Source organism: Primulina huaijiensis, chromosome 1 (genome assembly GCF_012295235.1).
Source record: "Primulina huaijiensis isolate GDHJ02 chromosome 1, ASM1229523v2, whole genome shotgun sequence".
Lineage (NCBI taxonomy): Eukaryota > Viridiplantae > Streptophyta > Magnoliopsida > Lamiales > Gesneriaceae > Primulina > Primulina huaijiensis.
Genome location: NC_133306.1, coordinates 5,096,328 through 5,115,018, shown reverse-complemented (window position 1 = coordinate 5,115,018; position 18,691 = coordinate 5,096,328). Strand labels below are relative to the sequence as shown.

Genomic DNA, 18,691 nt, shown 5'->3' with positions numbered 1-18,691 from the left:
TGTATTTGTATGTGCTTAGTGTTATATATGTATGTACATTGGACACTTTAAATTATTTATTTTCTATAATCTATTTTTTAATATCAAATATGATGTAGTATTGAATATTTGAAATCATTTGATTTTTAAGTTTTAGAGTTGTATCATAATCAGATTATATGCAATATTTTTGTCACTTACTTGACTATGGATTTTTATATTTTCTTAAAATTTTATAAATAATTAAAAAACATATATAAAAATTAAAAATTATAAATCAAAAGTTCACATGCTACCAAATTTTATGTATTGAATTTATAAATTTCTCTGAGATATAATTTTTTTAAAAATTGCTACTATGATCCATTTTTAAATATCAAAAATAAAATAGTCATACAATATATAAGACTGTAGAACTAATTGTTTAACAGTTATGCTTCAAATTTATATATTATGAGAGCTAATTTTATAATTGAAGTCAAGAAAAGATTTTAGTTCTAATTTTGGTTTCACTGTTCTTGAAAATCATGACCGGTTTATCTTTAGATCCTTAATGTCCAAATCTTAAACATTCTTAGTAGATGTTTCAAATACTACCAAATTTTATTTATTGAATTTATAAATTTGTCTGATATATAATTTTTTTTAAAAAAAGTTCTTCAAAATCTTTAAATTTTTTATTATAGCTGTTAAACTCACCGAATTCTTCTAAGAGATTTATATTTTATGATATTATTAATATAATAACATTCATAATTATTGATATAGATTCTCCTAAATAATTTATTTAACTATTTACTTTCAGTTTTTAGTTAAAAACCATAAAATATGTTAATATTAGACTTAAATTATTATATTATTATCATGTTATTCTACTGTTGCACATATAATAATTTTTTTCATATATCTTCTTATGATATTATAATATATTATTTAATTAGAAACTACCCTAAAAATATAATTATCAAATTGCATTAAAATCATAAAATAACATGTAGANTTTTATTTATTGAATTTATAAATTTGTCTGATATATAATTTTTTTTAAAAAAAGTTCTTCAAAATCTTTAAATTTTTTATTATAGCTGTTAAACTCACCGAATTCTTCTAAGAGATTTATATTTTATGATATTATTAATATAATAACATTCATAATTATTGATATAGATTCTCCTAAATAATTTATTTAACTATTTACTTTCAGTTTTTAGTTAAAAACCATAAAATATGTTAATATTAGACTTAAATTATTATATTATTATCATGTTATTCTACTGTTGCACATATAATAATTTTTTTCATATATCTTCTTATGATATTATAATATATTATTTAATTAGAAACTACCCTAAAAATATAATTATCAAATTGCATTAAAATCATAAAATAACATGTAGAGAAAAAATTAAAATGATAAAACATTTAAAGATAGTATAAACATGGACTATTTGAGAAAATTAATATAAAAGTTATATTTTATTTTTGAAGTGATAATTTATTAGCATTTATTAGACTATTAATTATATATTAGGTGAAATAATTAGACTACTAATTAATTATATATTATGTGGAATAAATATAAAATTTTAATATTTAATTTTTACTCTAACAACAATTAGAATTTTACATATATATCTTTATTGAGTTTTTTTATTTGTATTGATAAAGAGATCATTTTTAACTTTTGACAATTGAAAAACAGAAATCACGATCCACATTTTTATAAGTATATATATATAGATAAAAAATGTATTTTATTATCAAAGATATATTCATTTTTAATGTATTATTTTTATTTGATTTTTCAAAAATTGTGTAGAAAATTTCCATGCAATTAATCTAAAAATACACAATTTAAGAGGATAGTAGAAAATTTATAATGAAAAAAGTTGTTATTCTTTTTAAATTTTTATAGGTACAAAAGATAAATATATATTTTTTAAATGTTTTTTCTTTTAATATTTTTAATGAAAAATATTCAAAAATCTATTTTTTAAATATTTTTTCTAAGAATAATGTATCAATAAAATATTATTTCTCTAATTTATTTTTAATATCAAATATCTATTCAATTTTTACAATTTTCTATTAAAAAAAATAAAACATTACTATTATCCTCATTTGTTTCATGAGTTCAAAAAATATTTAAATGAATAAACAATACATTCACTTATACAAATTTAATATATCAAATTTGACCCTAAATTTTACACTTTTTTCACCAATTCTCATATAATTGATACAATCAATACATAATTTTTAAACAATATAATAAAATCACAATACAAAATTTTTATCTACCATTTATGTCCACTAATTTTCACTTGGTTCATACCCCAAATCTACTTTTTTTTTTATAAGTAATATATAGACATGACTACGGACAGATTGAAATTAGTGCATTAATTATTGGCACGAACTGAGGTGAATATGGATTGACACCCTACGTATCGTCAAATGGATATGGTACCCACAGAAAATATCGCAGGCCCTTTTTGCCTTTGCTTTAATTCAACCTCATAAACAATTTTATATAATCGATATGAGATAATTAACATATTTCGTTCAAGAATGAATATCTGAAACGTGAAGTTTATAAATAATCTAATTATAGACAGAATGAGTGGTCTAACTATGGACAGTTTAACGGTAGAATCTAAAATCTGATATAATTTAAATAGCAAGTCATTGACTATGGATGTAATTCAGCTTCATGAAACTCTATCAAATTTACTCCATCAATGAAGGAACAGTGAAAGAAAATTTTCCAATCATTTCGTAACCACGCTTTATGTGCTACTCATTCATATGTGATGACCGACTTTACTTCAGTTTGAATTAAACTGTCAATAAATTTACAGCCCTTCCCTGTTTTCATACAAACTAAAGTAAATATGTAAAAATTCCATATCATCATTAAGGCAAATATCTCATCCACGGTTATCAATACATGTGAGGTTCGTTGATCGGGTGTATATATACATACACATGCATTCGCATTAATTACTGTGTTGTGCATCCATTGATGTCAACTTTCAAAGTGGAATTGGTGAACTTGACAGTGTAAAGAAACTTCAGACTATTCATCAAGATAGCTTGTTCTATACCCATTTCCTCTACGTGTCACCATCCACTACTACTCAATCCCTGTCTCAATCTTTGAGTCAACCGTATTCCCCCTCTTACCTTCCTCTCCGGGTTACATATTTTCTTGTTCCTTTTTATGGGATTCTGTGGGTTGTCATTTTGAAGTCTTGGTTTTGATTTGTGAACTGCTGTTTGAACATTGATGGATCCTGAGTTGAGAGAAATCAATCGAAGCGTGCATATTGATACTGCCAACGGTGATGAGTCCAGTAATCCAGCTAATCTGGGGGATGTAATCAAAGTGGGAGAACATGAAATTGCAGATCCAGGTTCGAAGGTAAATGGGACGGCGGTGAATAATGCAGCACCAGTGGATGAGACTGAAAAAATGGAAGATAAGCGTTCATCTTTTGTCATTGATGTTAATTGCAACGATGCTATGGGGGATAACCAAAGGGTTTGTAGAATATGCCATTTGAGTGCGAAGGAAAGTGGGAAGAGCTTGACGGGGTTGATCGAGCTTGGTTGTAGATGTACAGGTGAGCTTGGAGTTGCGCATTTGGATTGTGCCGAGGCTTGGTTTAGGGTCCGAGGAAATAGGTAATCTTGATTTTGCTCTATATTTTTACTAATTTATGCGGGAAATTCGTTTCTTGTTTAATTTCACGTCTGTCAAATCGATGGAGATCTCTGTTTTGAAATGTTTATTTGTTCCTCCCATCTCCCTGAGGTAAGTGATCTTGTGTTTGTTCATATTTCTTTAGGATGATAATTTCTTGTCCTTCGTTAAAATTGTGACTTGATTGTTTATATGAATTGAAGTGTATAAGAATTTACTTTAGGATATGGTGAAAGAGGCCAGGCCAGGCCAGGCCAGCCTTGAAATTCTTGGAAAACTTCAAGCAAACTATCCATAGTACTCCAAAAGGAAGCATCTATGTGACAACATGGATTGTAAAATCTGAGAATTTTTAACTTTAATGTGCAACAGCTCGTAAGGGGGAACTTAAAATGAAAATTCAGTTTTACTAGGAGTAAAAATGAAAGCCAAGATCCTTCTCAAATATTTTGCGTCCTTCCAAGAGTGTAAAGCTTCCAATTGTAAATCATGGTTACACTCTCTTCTGCTAAATATGAGTTTTAAACGTACTTTTCTTTGAGAGGCACTTTTCTTTTTCCTCACCTTCATTGTATATGATTGTTTTGATATGTGCTTACAGATTATGTGAAATCTGCGGCGACACTGCAAAAAACATCAAAGGTGTCAGTGATTATGGATTCATGGAAGCATGGAACGATAGGAGCTCCACAGATCCTAGTCGTGTTTCATCAGAGGGCAGCAGAAGATGTTTGCGAGGTCAACGACTATGTAACTTCTTAATGGCATGCTTGGTGATTGCATTCGTCGTCCCTTGGTTTTTTCGTGTAAATATGTTTTAGCGAGCCGACTAAAACTACAAGAAAAAACATTAATTACACTCACGTTGTGAACGGTTCAGCCGCCGTTGCTTTCGCAGTCTTCAGCTGAGTCTCAGAGATCAACAAAAGAGTAAGTTCACCTATGTAGATTGGTGGAGACATTATTTACTGACTGTTTGAAGTATTACAGTGTTAAAATGGAATAGCTTGAATATTCACTATTGAAATGTTCAAACAAAGTAGTTCTTTGACCTGCCCAGGTAAGAGCAATGGTCGTGTTAGTTGTATGTATAGGCCAATGTGACCAAATTTGTTATTTGTAATATTATGATGTCCGTCCACGTTGTTCATCTTCGTACTCACAAGTGAGGTGACACTCGTCTATTGAATGTCACCTCATTTGTGGATACAGAAATGGGGATAGACGGTAGATAGACAACATATCAAAACTAATATAATACCTTAAAAAACTATTAAAATATAATTTTAAAACTATGACAAAAAGATTTACGATGATAAATGCTATACATAATAAGTATGTAATGGAGATCATAAATTATAGGAAAAATTATTTTTAAAATCCATTAAAAAGATTCAAATCCCAAAAACTAAAAATTTCCTTTCATACATTCATGCTAAAGGCTTGATATATAGGCTATAAGACAAAACTAGCAGTTTCATATAAAATATGGACTTCTTTCTGTCTTTAGCATCTTATATACTTGACCAGAAATTTAAGGATGATTATTAGATTTACATTTTAAAAAAAAAACTTGGAGACAAAAAAGATATCATGTCTAATTTTTTTATTTTATTTTTTGCATGGGCCACGCGGACGCAGGCCCCTCTGCCACAAATTATGTCTAATTATTTAAGAACTCGAAGCCTTATATGTTTAAATAAAGGATATAAATCACATTTCTTTCAATAATTATTCATATAAAAATGTTGATTTTATGTGATATTTCTCATCAAAGTTGGCTTAATTTAATGAAATTGGTTTCATTTTCTTAAAAAAAAAAAAACACACACACACACACATACACTCTTGCAACTCTGGATGTAAAATCTCACAAGAAAGTGTCATAATTAAAATGCAACTGGATAATATGAGACCATATATTCAAGAGGAAGTTGGTGAAAAATCCATGATCAAAACATTTCTTTGGGTTCACTCTCTACCCACAAAATTGTGGTACTGTATCATACAAATTGTGGTGCACTTCATGTGAAAATGTGGTACTAAAAAAGTACCCAAGGACTGAACACAAAAAAAACGACTGCTGGGGACTGAAGGCCAATTTCCCGCATATTCAACTACAAAGAAAGAGTTTAAAAAAAAATACTTTTTAAGTCATCTGTCACCGACAAATCCGTTGTAGTCTAGTTGGTTAGGATACTCGGCTCTCACCCGAGAGACCCGGGTTCAAGTCCCGGCAACGGAATTTATTATTTTTTGCTCCCACAGCCTAACTCAAATTGAGAGAGACAAAAAGGCAAAAGAGCAGAAGCCCGTCCTCAACATTTTCGCGGCCACATCGAACTCTGCATTTCAACGTGAAAGGTCCTACCATCTGTTCACCGGTGGATTACATTTTGGAATTTAATAATTACAGATGCTCGGAATTTCATTTGAGCTACATACATAACAATATCGAAGAAAATAATAGGTTAAATTTCAGTCCTAGCTTCAACTGTGTCTTTTGGTCTTGATACCGACGGTAAATTTGATGGCTACCTAGAGAAATCCGAAGGTGGCAACAGCGGAAATGGAGGTGTGTCCAAGCTCATTGTTGATGAATCTTGTGCTGTTTTTTCTCTCTTTTGTGAATCTTTTTGTGGAGATGGAGATTTACTCCCTTTCTTGCATTTGTTTTCTCTATCAGAAAATTAAATTCAAAATTCTAAACTAGATTAAGATGGAGTTATCAGGTAAAGGTGCATAACTTAAGATGCAAAATTTAAGAGTTACGATGACAAATGCCTTCACCCTGTAAGATTTTCAACTACAATTAAGTTGCCAGAATCAATGTACGACACAACACTCAACTGTAAAACCTTTCCCTGGCGTTCTTGATTGGAAAAGAACCTCCAACATTGCTTCAGCAGAGGGCTGCTTGTACGCATGCAGATGCTCAAACAAATGTTCAGAGGGGCCAAGAACACATGATTCCTGCATCTACCTACTGCGAGAGCCTGTAAGTCAAAATGCATTTTTTCCCAGAAAACGAAAATTGTTCAGACCCACCAAGTCACCAACCGAATTGCACAAATATCGGAGGAAATCTAAAATTCAAACCCTTTGCCATTAAACAAAATCAATTGAAGATTCTTTCCCAATTTGAGTATAAAACAGTCGCACTCATAATTTTTTTATCTTCGTACTTTTTGGATAATGCGAGAGTCAAGAACAAGATATGATCCAAAGCGAAATTTGTAATTTAACATATCCTGTCCAAAAATTTTGGATTTCAACAGCTCATGAAATGTGAACATAACTGTTTGATGAAGAAGCTGTATAAATATCAAGAAAAATGTAATCATCCTAATATATTTGAATGGTTGTGAAAAAGTAAAAATTTACGGTAAAAAGTAAAAATCTAAAACTCTCAAAATTATCACACTACACACTTTATAATATTTTTCTCTCAACTCAATTGTGATTTTCTTCACAAATGAGATATCTATTTATAGAAAATCTTTACAAATAATTTAAAAATAAATTACATCATCACCTTCATCATCACACACAAATTTCAATATTCAACACCTAATTTTACCTAATTTTCAATATTCAAATATTCAATATTAAAATATTAATTTTTAACATGAATATTTTTTTAAAAAAAAAATTAATTATTTCTTTTATTATATCTCAAATATATCATTGTAACATAACATATCGTGCAAATTGGATTCATGACTACAATATTATGTTAGTAAAATAAGAAAGATAATAATAATTAATATTTAATAATAATCTTATCTGACATGAAACCGTAGTTCTATCTTTAGTTCAGTGTTTGATTAGATGTAGTTTTCCAATGTGAGAGACAAATTAGAAAATTGATCCCCTAACCAACTAATCCAATATCCAAACGTTCTATTTTTAATGCAAATCAATGTCATCAACTTTCTTGGTATTATTATGAATCCGTAACACTAATAATTGTGTTTAACATACTAATGATAACAACTTCCCACCACCACAAACAAATAGCAACGGTTGAGACTAAGCATGAAAAAATCATTTTTCCGTTTCATTTTATTATAATTTTAATTATATCGAGTTTACATGAACTCGAGGAACTACGAGAGTGCGAGTGAGAAACAAATGGATGAATTCCTCGTAAGGATATAATCCAAACCTTTAGAAGTATTTATGATTTTGAACATGAAAAGTATCAATTCTAACAAACAACGTACATCATGTTTACTTTATTGGAATGCAATTGGAATACTGTACCATGAATTGCCTTTGAAGGGACTTCCATTTCAAGAACAAGGATGTTTATCAGGTAACATATCCATGGAAAAGGAAAAGAAATCGAAGGAACCAAAATGCAACCCCAAAATATGTCAAATCGACCTTTCCTACAGAACTAGTTAGCAGATCCATGCTTAGAAGCGTAGCGATCTAATGTAAGATAAGCGGACTAGTGAGTTGTTAAGCGGACGTCTCATAGTCATACAATCAAGAAGGATAACAAGGTTTGCATCTCAACTAAACCTTTATCCTCGGAGAGGAGGCATTTAATATATTATGATGTAAACCATCATACCATCGCGATCGTCACACGTGAATGATGTGATCAGATTCAAGCACTTGAGCATCAGTAGCTCTTATAGCATATTCATAGCAATGATATTTGTGTCTCAACAAAAGCATTAATTTCGGGTTATGAAAAATTTAATAGGATGAAAATCATGACACTTGCATCTCAACAAGAGCATTGATTTTAGCTATGAAGTTACACTCAGATTCGAGCACTCAGTGCATCTGTAGTGCCATGCTAAATCTTTCCCCAAAGCCTGATACTATAATCAACGGCAGTGTCGTACACATGACCAGAAACAACTTGATAGTTCATTTGGCTTCAATCAAAATGTAAATACACTCCGTGCATGATGGAATCAAAACATGGCAGATCCAGAAAATCAAAGAACAAAAAGGCAAAATCAAAGGCCGAGGAGAAAGTGTTCAAAAATGAGAGCAGGCAAAATACAATTAAAAAATAAAAGTGAAATTAATCAGACTCAAAAAAATCCTCCTTTTCTTTTCCCCTCGTCTCTTTCTGAAATTTCTTTTACATAAATAAGGAATGAATTGAACAATTATGACGTTGAACCAACAAATCTCCTAAGCTAAATGAACAACCAAACAATCTTTTGTCACAAACTCATTTGCAGCATTTAGATAAAAGAATCAAGAAAACAATGAGAAAGACAATGGAAGAAAGCCCAATTGCAACACCGAGAACAATCTTACTAGGTCCATGGTGATGCTTCTTGTCCTCTACATCACCATAATCTGATTCATCAGAATTATCACTTGAATCATCAGAAGAATCCTTAGCCGGCGGAGGAGACACAGGAAACCCGTGTTTATCACAAGGAGCAATACCAAGCTTCAACTTTGATCCCAATGTTGTGTGGTTGTAACAAAGATTGGAATTTTCACCAACCTTGAGCACCTCCAATTTCTGTATGAATGTTGCATTGAAAGGCAATACCCCATGAAAATTATTCCTTTCAAGATTTAAGTACTTCAAACTCTTCATATCTCGTATGAAATTCGGGATCGTCCCATTCAGCTGATTAGAACCCAGATCAAGGTGCATCAGCCCTGACAATTCAGCTAGAGACTGCGGGATCGGACCTGATAACGAGTTTGACCCCAGAGAAAGATTCTGCAAGGCGCTTAAGTCTCCAATTGTGCTGGGAAGCGTGTCATCAAGGGAATTAGATGAAAGATTCAGGTGCACAAGATTTTCAAGGCGGGTCAAGGAAAGGGGTATCTCTCCTTTCAGACTGTTTCCAGATAAATCGACAAAAGTAAGATTCGGATGCCAATGTTTAGGGAGAAAACCGGAGAGATTTGCATGTGAGAGAGTAACAGAATGCAAGAATCTCATGTTGTTGAGTATAATAGAAGGGCCACTAGCAGTTACAATAGCTTTTGAAACAGTTAACTCAGTAACATTCTCCAGCCTGCTGAGCCAGACCCCTGTGAGCTTCTTCAGGCTGTTGATGCAAGTGAATGACCGAAGATTCAAGGCGAACTCAATGGGGAGACGAATGACGGGAATGGGGCAGTTGAGGAAGCTGAGCGAAGTGACTGTGGAGAGCGACTTGAGGGCGGTGGAGGACAGAGCTACGTCGTCTGAGCAGTTGAAGAGTGACAATGAGAGGAGGTGACGGAAGGGGGAGGAGGAGTCACAGGTGGCCGCGAAGGAGAGGTGAGGCTGCGGGGAGCAGGGGTCCTTGGGCGTTGGGATATTGAGGGAATCGAGTGCTGTTCGTTGTTCTGGGTCAAGGGTAGAAGTTGAAATAGGGGAGGGGGAGGGCAGTTTTGGGGTCGGAGAGGAGGAAGGAGATGAAACAGGGGAGACGGCAGCCGTCTCGGCGGTGGCGGAGACGGTGGAGGAGATGAGGAGGAACAGGGAGAGGAGGGGAGGATACAGTGACATTCTTACTGAGATTCAGTATACCGTGAGCTGAGCTATGGCAGTCTACTTTATAATATATGCATATTTAAAGAAGGTGTGTGACAGTTGGATGGACATCTTTTAACCCTTAGATTTTGATATATTTACACAAATCTCTATCTCGAGTGACGGGTAAGGTTAAGGATTTGCCTTTGAGAAAGGGTCATAAAAGTAATTCAATGATCAAAAAGATTACAGTAACATAAGTCAATGGGTCAAATATAAGATCCAGAGGGGTATTTAATTAAAAATAAAGTATATAAATAAAATGTAGAAGCAGAGATTTTCCATTAATTAAAGTTGTAAAAATTATGATATTATGTTTTAAGCTATGATCCTCCTATACATACATGGCTGTTCATAATTATTTTCCTTTATGCAACAATTGTTATATAAACTACTTTGAGTAGAGATTTTGAGACTTTGGGTTTAATTTACGCCATAGTTTTGATCCCACTAGTGGACCATTTTTATTTATTTACAAATTATATATCCGTTAGTTGAGATCATAGAAATTAATATAATGATTTAAAATTTTAATTATTTATAATATTTGAGTCAATTATTGAATAACATAATGTAATTAACTCATACATCATATTTGGCACTAAGTGGTGCCTTATATTTGTAATGATTATGGTAGTAGGGTGACCTAACATGAGATTCAACTTATGTTCATGCATAATTACTGGTTATGCGTCATAGGTGAGTCCAGTATGAGCCGTAGATCATGTCTATGCACCGTCACTCATAGAATATCTCACTCTCAGAATCTATGTTTTCAAGTGTTAGGGGAGACAAAAGAAACATCCAAATGTGAGATATTCTATGAGTGACAATATATGAGATACGACATATACTGAACTAACATACGGTCCATGACCAGTAATAGTGTATGGGTATGAGCTAAGTCTCATGTCGAATCTGACCCGTGATCGTTACAATATTTCTCAATTAAAAAAATTGTTAAATTTCAATATATCATGGTTTTATTAAAAAATGAAGATAATTTATACCCTAAAATTTTAAATTTTGCTTCTGGACTAAAATGAAGTATGCAAATAAAGTTCTACGCGATGTCTGTAAAACTCCAGAAGAGTAATAAAATAAAAACTTACAAACGACTGGATTCAATGGTAACGCATGTGCATGTGAATTTTGCATTGGCACATTTTTTAGTATCAAATCGAGATTTGAAATCTCAAACCAAAACCAACTTATTACAACATTAACCAAAAAAAAACAAGCATTCTTGGCTGCTAAATTTTACCCTTACATGATCTTAAACTCAACAATCAATAGCAATGCAGTTTTGAGCAACTGTGGAAGCATCATTTGTGCTTACGAATGGGTTTATCTTTACCCAAACCAGAGAGAAAACAGATGCTAAAAGAACAGACCACAACACAACAATGGTCGGAGTCCGGTTCTGTCGACCCATCAGACCCTTGAGGAAAGGATAGAGATGAAGAATAACCCAAAATGCAAAGAAAACCTTACCAAACAGAGGGCCCCAAGATTCATATCCACTGTTTAATGCATCCGAAAATCCAGCAACGACCCCGACCAAGTTCACAATTAGAATAGTCGTTGGAGGGATCAAAACTGTCGTCCATTTGAATACATAGAGCTCACCAAAATCTGCATCTTCTGCTGCTTTTGCTGTCACGGTGAAATTTGTGTCAATTCCAGCAAGCATTTTCAAGAATCCTTGGAAGACTGCAAAAAGATGAGCTGAGACGCCTCCTATGACCCAAAATTGCTCGTTACGCCACAATGCTTCAATGCTTACGCCACTCCATCTCAATTCGAGCACACTAGTGACAATGATGGAAAAGAAGAGCCCAAGAAATAGGATGCTAGCCAGGTTGGAGAGCTAAACCAAGGAACACGCCTAAGATCAGTTAAAAACACGGAAAAAAATGGTAGATGTTTGAATCTAGCTTGAAAGATTAAGGTGAGATTTTTACCGTTGGTATGATGAATTTCCCGGTCAGAAGGCAAATGGCAGGCAATGAGCAGTATGCGACAAGTGGGAGGGATGTGAAAGGATAGACAATGGTGTTGATGTACGCAAGGCGTTGGAGCCATTTGAGGCGACCGCCTCCAAATCCATACCACAAAGGGCAGTGTCGACTCAAGAAAATTTCGACAGATCCTAGAGCCCACCTTAGAACCTGGTGCAGTCTATCAGACAAGTTGATTGGTGCTGATCCCTTGAACGCTGGCCTTAAGGGCATGCAGTAAATTGATCTCCATCCACGGCAATGCATCTTGAAACCGGTTAATATGTCCTCAGTGACTGACCCATATATCCAACCAATCTACAAACACAAACGTTTGGCATATTCAAGCCAGTGAATTATCAGCACGTGGGGTACATAATTCAGATACTAAAAAGATTTAAATTTCTTACCTCTTTACCCCAAGCAGTCTTTTCTTCATACCCACAGCTTATGACATGGATCGCTTCTTTGATCAGTGTTGATGGATTAGCCGATTCGGCTACTCCTCCGTTTTCCATCAATGTAGACTCGATAAAAACCGAAGATAAGCCAAAAGTTTTCTCAAAGCTCATTTGAGAGATGAGTAATGACCTTTCATGCTCGTCATAACCTACAGATTTGACCAAATAGATGCACTTTACTATTTGAAGATTCCACATTTGATGCCTAATGATCCGGTACATCAAGATTCAAGAAACTTACTTTCGATCTCTCTGAGGTTAAAAATGGCAGCATTAAGGTCTTCCCTTTTTTCATCACGATGGACCTCTGAGAGATTCTTTTCTTTTACAGACTTCTTTCCACGGCAGCAACAGCAACAACTGCCAAACCAGGAGCAAGATGAAGAAGAGGCCTTTGGTATAGTGGGAAGAGACAAAGGTCCATAGCCATAGAGAGCTTGTCTGTTAAAAACACATCCTGTTCCCACATAAACCGGTCCTTGAATTCCATCCAGCCCTTTCATGTTAACCTGTGAGAAACATATTTACCAGCTGCCTTAATATTTTCTAGTTTCTACTAACAGGTCTTGAAGCATGATTCTAGATTTAATAGCTCGAGAGTCTTTACATCAAAGAAAACTGTGTTTCGGTTGGCATAACGATCACTCTTGTCTATCCCATCAAACCTCTGAGGAAACTGCACGTAACATACATCTGGACCAACTTGGGGATCCATTAGAAAACACATTGCCTCACGAATTGCCTTGCTATTGTTAACATAGTGATCACAATCAAGATTGAGGATATAAGGTGCATTAGTAAGAACGGCAGATACTCTCACCTTAAAGAAAAGAGACCAAATGTCATTACTAAAAGCATGAAATAATACACACAAAAAAAAAAATTTAAAAACTATCAGTACCAGAGCATTTTCAGCACCGGCTTTTTTATGATGTTGATAGCCGGGTCTCTTCTCCCGTGAGACATAAACTAGCCGAGGAAGCTCATTACCCTCTATATCATGTGCACCAGTATTCCCTAAAAACACCTGAAGGTGAAACAGGAAAGGCTGTGATCATTAGGTTAGTTTTCAGTCAGGCTAACTTTTCCCAACAGAAGTTCCTGTGAAGAAGCACAAATCTAGATTACAGTGTCAACAACGATACATGTAAGAGAAAAATTGTTGGTGTTAATTCATAAATAACTTCAACAACAAAATCCCGAGTTTTAAACCAATATATATTGAACCTGGATCATTCCCGGATGGTCACGTGTGTTATTTCCAGGCCAACTTGTTCCATCGGCCATGGTCCAGCCATCATCTGGCGTTTTCTGAGCCTTTGCTACCAAAGCATTGACCCTGACCTTATACTCTTCATAGTCTCTCTAAAATCCAAAATCAGAAACCGTAAAAAGACTATTCAGCTAAGTTGATCTTATCGACAAATAAAAACAATCTCATCGTTAACTAGAGCTTGGAGGCTGTGTACAGATGTAGATTTGTACTTACTTTCATTGCTCTGCGTTCCTTGACGAAAGAAGGTTGTATTTTATCCTTCAAGTAATCGATCCTCTGTGAGAAGTAAAACTCAGGTGCTCTTGGTTCAATGGAATACTTCTTGCAGAAAGGCACCCATTTCCTTGCGAAATCGGCAGTTTCCGCAAGAGATTCAAAAGTTAGCATAGCGGCACCATCATCAGATACATAGCAAGAGACTTTATCGACAGGATAATCAATGGCCAGAATTGAAAGAACAGTGTTTGAAGTAATCAAAGGAGGTTCTTTCAATGGATCGACTGTGCTGACGAAAAAATCAACTGCAGCAAGCTCAGAGGGTTCCCCCTCTCGCTCGTACCTAGCATGCAGTTAATAAAATTTATATCATAAAGATCATATATTCAAGAAATATTTGCTTCGACCTTTAATCAAAATCCCCAATTTGTGATAGTTCAGCCACTTATAACAAAAGGAATGGATGAAAAGAAGAGAAATATTATGTTAGCAAAGACAAACAAAAGCATCAAGGATCAAAAGAGAGCACACCTGGCAGATAGCCTATCAATGTATGTGTCCCTGTTAACTGGAGACCACTTAGGGAACTGATCCAGCACCCACGAAAAGGCAAACCAGATCTCACAAACTACTGAAGTGAGCCACAGTCCAAATGCACTATCGACAGGGTTTGTTACTCGATAATTGAAGAAAAAGGCCAGAATAATCAGTCGCATAATGATTACAATTCTGTATGGTGTGAGTTGGGATTTGGGTAGTGGAACCACTCTTGAAAGTGGTTGTGAAGCGTCGATTGATCTGCAATAAGTTTGCGTCTTATCCCAAGTAAAAAAATCCAAAATCCACGACTTTTTTCAAAAAGTTCACAACCTTATATCAGTATACTTACTGCGGCTTTTCTTCCATTTGTTGCTCGGATGGAATTTGTGCTTCTGTTTTCTCCTTTGTTGCATGTTTCTTTTTGTTTTTCTTGTCTTTCCAACTTTCCACACGATTCTTCCATATTGGATTCCCAGTATCATCTATGTATTCTACTTAGATAAGAAAAGACTACTTCAATAAAATTTTACTCACTAATATAAATGGAGGAATTCATACTAGCATGAAAAAAATATTTTACACACCACTGTCAACTGTAGAAACAGTACTAATATTTCTAGCATGAATTCCAGTATCCTGCAAAACATCAAACCAATAAAAAGATTTTATGCGTTAAGCTTAATCGTCTTCGTCATTTTTAACAAACAATGAAATACACTGTTTCCTCATCTTACAAGTAAATATATTGGTCTTTTAGCTTCAAAACTGTCTGAACGATTTTGGTGAACAATACCTGCACTGTATCAAGACGTGATGCCATTTTCATATGATTTCCAGATTCTTTTTCTCCAATATCAGTCTCCTCCTTGTCATCTGTTCATCATCTCTCAACAAGTTAATGTCTTTACAAATTTGAGATAAAAGTGAGATTCTTTTTCTTTAGAGGTCCAAACAGTGGGCAGATTTTTGCCGCAATCAAAGAGAAGTTACAAGGCAGCATATCATGAACGTTGAACTTCTGCAGGGACTGATCAGAGCCCTTTGACATGAAGGATCGGAGACACAATTAAGCACGGAGAAATAAAGTTCAAGATTTAGTACCATTATTATAAGGAGTGCCGCAACGCATGCACATGTTGCGTCCTTGCTTGATTTCGTAGTCCACACAGTACCTACAGATGGGATAATTGCACTCGTGGCAAGCCACAAACAATTGACCATTAGAACTCAATCCCAGTTTTTCACCACACGTGCTGCATGAAAGAACCCCAGGCTCCATCATCTTCACTTCTCACCTCCTGCTGTAATTTTCCTGAATTCCTCTGCACTTGAAATCCAAATTCTTGTTTTGCTACTTTATAAGTATGACAAAAAGTAAACGTATTGCTTGATATGAAATCAATGCGAAGTATGAGCTATTTTTGTAATGGAATTCGAAAGATGGAAAAGGGATGTTGAATCAGATGTGGGTTGAGGTGTTGGTGTCATGTCTTTTTAAACCCGGAGGGATAAAGATGGAAGCAAGGTCGTTTTCTTGACAGTAAGATTTAAAATTTGCGGGAATTTGAAGTAAAATTGCAGTTGGGATTTGCTACATCTCAACTCACCCAACCAATAATCCTTGAGGTTTAAGCTTACTTTGGACCAAACTAAAACACACAGAAAAGCTGAAAATAAGGCTGACTGACTAAAGTTTTGAGCAATTCTCACTCACATTTTTACAATCAAACTCAAGCAATTTATTGGGTTCCCGGAAATATGGCTCTGAGCTCGAAAACTTGACCATTTTGGTTTCTTTCTAGTTTTTTTTTTTTTTGGGAATCTAGGTATTATAATATTCTTTATGCACATTTCCGATTCCAGCAGCATACAACGCGAGTACTAACCATATATGCCTTCACCGATTAGTAAAATACTTGCTGCGGTAAAATCACATTGTAGTTATATTTGTGTTCTAGCCCAACAAGGTAAAAAATATGGTGGTACCGCATTGATATATTCATCCCCACATTAAGCACCATTTTAGAGATGCAGATCTAGTTGCGAATACAAATCATTTACACAAATGATAGACCAAAGCCCAGTGACACCATCAAAATGCTATGCAACGCAATCTCACAATATCGTGCGGAAAAAAGTCAACAGTAATTTTTGTTTCAACGATCTTATATATCATAAAGTACACCCGTTAAAGGGGAAATCAAATACATATCAAACCCGTAAACTAAAACATTAGCAAACACAGCCTAGAAAATTTCATGCGCAAAAAGGCCCATCTCAAGCTTTCCAACAGCTGCACACAGACCCTAAGGCTGCACACTGATACGCCCTACAGTATAAACCTTCGCTGCGCTGGACGTGTCGCAAACAATAAGGTTTTCTGAATCACAGGGAGTGGTGCAGAGCCAATTGGAAAGTAAAAACCAATCTAAACAATCCCATGACAACCGGAAAAAGCAAGTCCTTGGCAATCAAATAACCAAGGAGATGATTGTGTTCACCCACCTTTTTTTTCAGAGTAATTGTTCAAGCGTAGAAGATGGTTGCCATGGCCAGCCAGACCATCCTCGTAAGCTTTTGACCAATCCCACAATTTTATAGACTTATCATTCCCACCTGAAATGATAAACTTCCCTTTCTCTCCAAACATAGAAAAGGCCCTGGTAGAATGTTATTTATCAACTACGAATACAAAATACTTTACAACAATTAGATTTCAACAAACAAGCACAACACCACAGCATAGCTTACACGGAGGATGTTGCAGCAGTGTGTCCACCAATTGAGTAGTCTAAATGCAGTCCTCTATCCATTCGATCTTGATCCTGGGAACCAAAAGCTTCAGCATCTTTTGTTGTCGACTTAGATTTGGTTCCTAGCTTAGGCTTTACAGTTTTGGATTTAAGTGGGGAAGTATCAACATTGAGTATACTGATGTCACCATCACCCCTGCCACCACACAGATCTTTCCAACTTCATCAACCATGTCTACTTCAGGAACTGCTAGACTATGGATAAAAGCTGGGTTTAGACACTGTCCTGCATCACCTTTGTTGCCTGTATCAGGTATTTCAATAACAAATGTTAATGGAAAAAAAAAAGGATATAACAAAAGAACTTGGAGAACAGATGAGGAGAACATATAGGATGAATTTATACCCATGTCCATGATTTTATTTGATCGTCCTTTGGAGAAGTCCCACATCACAAGTTTTGAATCAAGACCCCCAGATATGACTGCAACAACCACCACAAACAAAATTAAAATGAAATAACAGAAAACACTGATGTATTAGACATAGCATAGCAACTAAAACATGAATATTTAGCAGCCAGAATATCATATTATTTAACATAAAAGATATTCAAGACAGTTGATAGTCTAGAATGATGCAAAACAGATATCGATAGTCTAGAATGATGCAAAACAGATATCAACCCATAGAATACTACTGAAAATACAACTTTCTTTATCCACTAGAAAACTGATTGTGAGATACTTTATCTGTAACGTCTACTACTTAAATGCTACTAATTTTTTTTTAAAAGTTCCTTGGCCGAAAAATGAACACACACACACACACACACACACACACACACAGACACACACACACACATATATATATATATATATATATATATATATATACGTCAAACCATGCATAGTGTGAGGCCATCAAACCACTGAAAAGTAACTGCAATTAAACAAATCCTAAAAGTCTAGTGTTTTAAAAGAAAACTCAATCATGCTACCAAAATCCATCAAATCCCCAGCAAGTTAAATTTCATAAGCACATAAAAAAATACTGTTTTAACCCATGACACCAAAATCATAATATCATAAATGCGGAAGATACGCAAGGTCCTCGGGTTAACGTACTCCACCAGATCAGTCCTCAGCACCTCTAGTCTCCTCAAAATCATGCTCACCTGCATCAATCACACCTAGTGAGTCTAAAGACTCAATACACTTGTACCGTTATAACAAATATATATATA

General features: G+C 34.6%; 3 protein-coding genes, 1 non-coding gene and 1 pseudogene across 4 annotated transcripts; 2 read left to right on the top strand and 3 right to left on the bottom strand.

The window, feature by feature from the left end:
• The first annotated feature begins 2,980 nt into the window (after positions 1-2,980).
• On the top strand, positions 2,981-4,703 carry LOC140985308 (uncharacterized). Its single transcript, XM_073453163.1, has 2 exons — positions 2,981-3,666; positions 4,287-4,703. Exons 1-2 carry the CDS (start codon positions 3,269-3,271, stop codon positions 4,504-4,506), a joined length of 618 nt encoding a protein of 205 aa, XP_073309264.1. The 5' UTR covers positions 2,981-3,268; the 3' UTR covers positions 4,507-4,703.
• A 1,154-nt stretch (positions 4,704-5,857) lies between these two features.
• TRNAE-CUC (transfer RNA glutamic acid (anticodon CUC)) lies at positions 5,858-5,930 on the top strand. Its single transcript has one exon. It is a non-coding gene; the product is annotated as a tRNA-Glu (tRNA).
• A 2,812-nt stretch (positions 5,931-8,742) lies between these two features.
• Positions 8,743-10,219, bottom strand: LOC140979392 (receptor-like protein 51). Its single transcript, XM_073444768.1, has one exon. The coding sequence runs from the start codon at positions 10,173-10,175 to the stop codon at positions 8,886-8,888; it is 1,290 nt and encodes a 429-aa protein (XP_073300869.1). The 5' UTR covers positions 10,176-10,219; the 3' UTR covers positions 8,743-8,885.
• Positions 10,220-11,322: 1,103 nt separating this feature from the next.
• Positions 11,323-16,168, bottom strand: LOC140979397 (cellulose synthase A catalytic subunit 8 [UDP-forming]). The gene is made up of 13 exons (XM_073444781.1): positions 15,794-16,168; positions 15,486-15,565; positions 15,277-15,328; positions 15,042-15,183; positions 14,684-14,950; positions 14,150-14,495; positions 13,888-14,025; positions 13,562-13,687; positions 13,268-13,480; positions 12,902-13,169; positions 12,610-12,809; positions 12,164-12,517; positions 11,323-12,069 (listed from the first exon to the last, which is right to left on the bottom strand). The coding sequence occupies exons 1-13, from the start codon at positions 15,972-15,974 to the stop codon at positions 11,482-11,484; spliced, it is 2,955 nt and encodes a 984-aa protein (XP_073300882.1). The 5' UTR covers positions 15,975-16,168; the 3' UTR covers positions 11,323-11,481.
• Positions 16,169-16,679: 511 nt separating this feature from the next.
• LOC140979405 (uncharacterized) overlaps positions 16,680-18,691 on the bottom strand; it is a 7,909-nt pseudogene continuing 5,897 nt past the window's right edge.

Excerpts from the sequence above, each read along its gene's own strand:
- LOC140979397 (XM_073444781.1), bottom strand. The coding sequence starts at position 15,974 with ATGATGGAGCCTGGGGTTCTTTCATGCAGCACGTGTGGTGAAAAACTG. Across the intron at positions 14,496-14,683 it reads ATTGATAGGCTATCTGCCAG|GTACGAGCGAGAGGGGGAAC; the intron begins GTGTGCTCTCTT and ends ACTGCATGCTAG. Across the intron at positions 13,170-13,267 it reads GAAACACAGTTTTCTTTGAT|GTTAACATGAAAGGGCTGGA; the intron begins GTAAAGACTCTC and ends TGTTTCTCACAG.
- LOC140985308 (XM_073453163.1), top strand. The coding sequence starts at position 3,269 with ATGGATCCTGAGTTGAGAGAAATCAATCGAAGCGTGCATATTGATACT. Across the intron at positions 3,667-4,286 it reads TTTAGGGTCCGAGGAAATAG|ATTATGTGAAATCTGCGGCG; the intron begins GTAATCTTGATT and ends ATGTGCTTACAG.
- LOC140979392 (XM_073444768.1), bottom strand. The coding sequence starts at position 10,175 with ATGTCACTGTATCCTCCCCTCCTCTCCCTGTTCCTCCTCATCTCCTCC.